Here is a 2,500-nt window from a genome sequence, read left to right on the forward strand (position 1 = left end):
TTCAGTCTGAACATGTTCGCTCTACACTGTGAAATAATCAATATATCAATATATATTGATATATCAATATATCAGGTTATAGTTCCATATCGACTGATATAAAGTTCATTATCATCAGTCTGTTCATATAGAATATTTCATAAAAACTAAACAACAAAAATAAGTTTTACCTGTAAAACTGAAGCCTGTTTAGTGTTTCTCCTCTGTTCCAGTCTCTTTCTTTCTTTCTTTCTTTCCTTCTCTCTCTCTCTCTCTCTCTCTCTCTCTCTCTCTCCTCTCTTTAGCCTCAGAAACTCTCCAACCGGATTTAAACTCCGTCACGTTTCTGTCCTGAACCAGCCCCGTCCGGTGTGTGTGTGTGTGTGTGTGTGTGTGTGTGTGTGCGCGCGCGCGCGCGCGCGCGTGTGACCTCCTCCGCTTCCTCCTCTATTGAAACTATAGTAAATAATAGTCCATGTGTTCAGGTCGTTACACACACACACACACACACACACACACACACACACACACTCTCACTGGGTATTTGACCCGTTACTCATCAGGTGGGCGGGGCTTCTTGTATGATGTTTCTGTGATGATCCTGGAGTAAAAACTACAAATATCATAATAAACTATAAATCCCTACAGGAATATTAACACACTGTCAGTCCCTATAGGAATATTACAGTGAAACTACAGGAGATAAAATACCATAAAGTATAAAGTCAATATAAACTCATATTCAGGACTGCAGACACTGTCAGGACTCACAGAGATATTCTGTCTTGATTTTTACGGTTTTCTGGTTTTATTGAACTATTTGACTGTTGTGAATCGACTGTATTAAGATCATTAGCAAAGACACATCATGTCCTTTAGTTTTATTCAGTAGAGCTGTACTGTACTGTGCTGTACTGTGCTGTACTGCCGCCTGGAGGAGAGACAGAGAACTGCACACTGAGCTGCTGCTACAGTCTGCACTGCTCTACTATTAATACTACTACTACTAGCCTACTACTACTACTACTACTACTACTACTACTACTATTATTATTAATACTACTATTAATACTACTACTACTACTACTATTATTATTAATGCTACTATTAATAGTAGTAGGCTAGTAGTAGTAGTAGTAGTACTACTACTACTACTACTGTTACTACTACTACTATTGTTATTAATACTACTACTACTACTACTGCTACTACTACTACTACTACTGCTACTACTGCTGCTGCTACTACTACTACTACTACTACTACTACTACTGCTACTACTACTACTGCTACAACTACTGCTACTACTACTACTACTACTACTACTGCTACTACTGCTGCTACTACTGCTACTACTACTACTATTATTATTAATACTACTATTAATACTACTACTACTATTATTATTAATGCTACTATTAATACTACTACTACTGCTGCTACTACTGCTACTGCTACTACTACTACTACTATTATTATTAATACTACTATTACTGTAATAGCCTACTACTACTACTGCTACTACTACTTCTACTACTACTACTATTATTATTAATACTACTATTAATACTACTACTACTACTACTATTAATACTACTATTAATACTACTACTACTACTACTGCTGCTACTACTGCTACTACTACTACTATTATTATTAATACTACTATTAATACTACTACTACTATTATTATTAATGCTACTATTAATACTACTACTACTGCTGCTACTACTGCTACTGCTACTACTACTACTACTATTATTATTAATACTACTATTACTGTAATAGCCTACTACTACTACTGCTACTACTACTTCTACTACTACTACTATTATTATTAATACTACTATTAATACTACTACTACTACTACTATTAATACTACTATTAATACTACTACTACTACTACTATTAATACTACTATTAATACTACTACTGCTGCTACTACTGCTACTATATATACTGATACTACTACTGATAATATAGCCTTGCTGTGTTGAAAGAATCGTCATATTAACAATGAAAACAAAAACAACAATACAAATAATAATTATAACAGATGATGATGATGGTGATGATGATGGTGATGATGATGATGAAGATGGTGATGACGGTCATGGTGATGTCACTCTCAGACCGGCGGGTGTCGCTGCAGCAGCGTCTCTCTCTGTCAGCTGCTGCTTTTTCCTGCAGAGAAGAAGAATCCGAGCGGAAACAAAGAGATTTCTGCAGATTTTTGATCCAAAAATCAGCGAAATCAAGACGAAGTGCTGATGTGGATTAATCCGGTCTGACCCGGTCCCGCTGCAGCTGCTGCATGATGGTGAGTCTTATAGAAATATGAATATAGATCTGTAATGTGCAGAGTGCGGGACAGTCTGCCGCTGCAGCGGCTCTGCAGCTCTGTGGAGACTGACCGAGGATCTGCAGCATCAGTCAGTTCTGTCTGTTCTGTTCTGTCTGTTGTCTGTTCTGTCTGTTCTGTCTGTTCTGTCTGTTCTGTTCTGTCTGTTCTGTCTGTTG

At 37.0% G+C, this 2,500-nt stretch overlaps 2 protein-coding genes across 2 annotated transcripts in view; one reads left to right on the plus strand and one right to left on the minus strand.

Moving 5' to 3' along the window:
• Nucleotides 1–264, minus strand: part of LOC139663653 (myoD family inhibitor-like) — a 4,752-nt gene extending 4,488 nt beyond the window's left edge. The window contains exon 1 of the mRNA XM_071542376.1: nucleotides 171–264. The gene's annotated coding sequence lies outside the window, so the exon portion shown is untranslated. The remainder of the gene's footprint in view (nucleotides 1–170) is intronic.
• A 1,928-nt stretch (nucleotides 265–2,192) lies between these two features.
• The window catches only part of LOC139663655 (CXXC-type zinc finger protein 1-like), a gene marked incomplete at its 3' end in the record, with an annotated part of 8,927 nt that continues 8,619 nt past the window's right edge, over nucleotides 2,193–2,500 (plus strand). Inside the window, exon 1 of the mRNA XM_071542377.1 lies at nucleotides 2,193–2,300. Coding sequence (XP_071398478.1) covers nucleotides 2,295–2,300 — 6 coding nt within the window. The remainder of the gene's footprint in view (nucleotides 2,301–2,500) is intronic.

Source organism: Centroberyx affinis, unplaced genomic scaffold (assembly GCF_046629955.1).
Source record: "Centroberyx affinis isolate AG114_WGS23_722 - 3 ecotype Tasmania unplaced genomic scaffold, CSIRO-AGI_Caff_v1 ptg004072l_1, whole genome shotgun sequence".
Lineage (NCBI taxonomy): Eukaryota > Metazoa > Chordata > Actinopteri > Beryciformes > Berycidae > Centroberyx > Centroberyx affinis.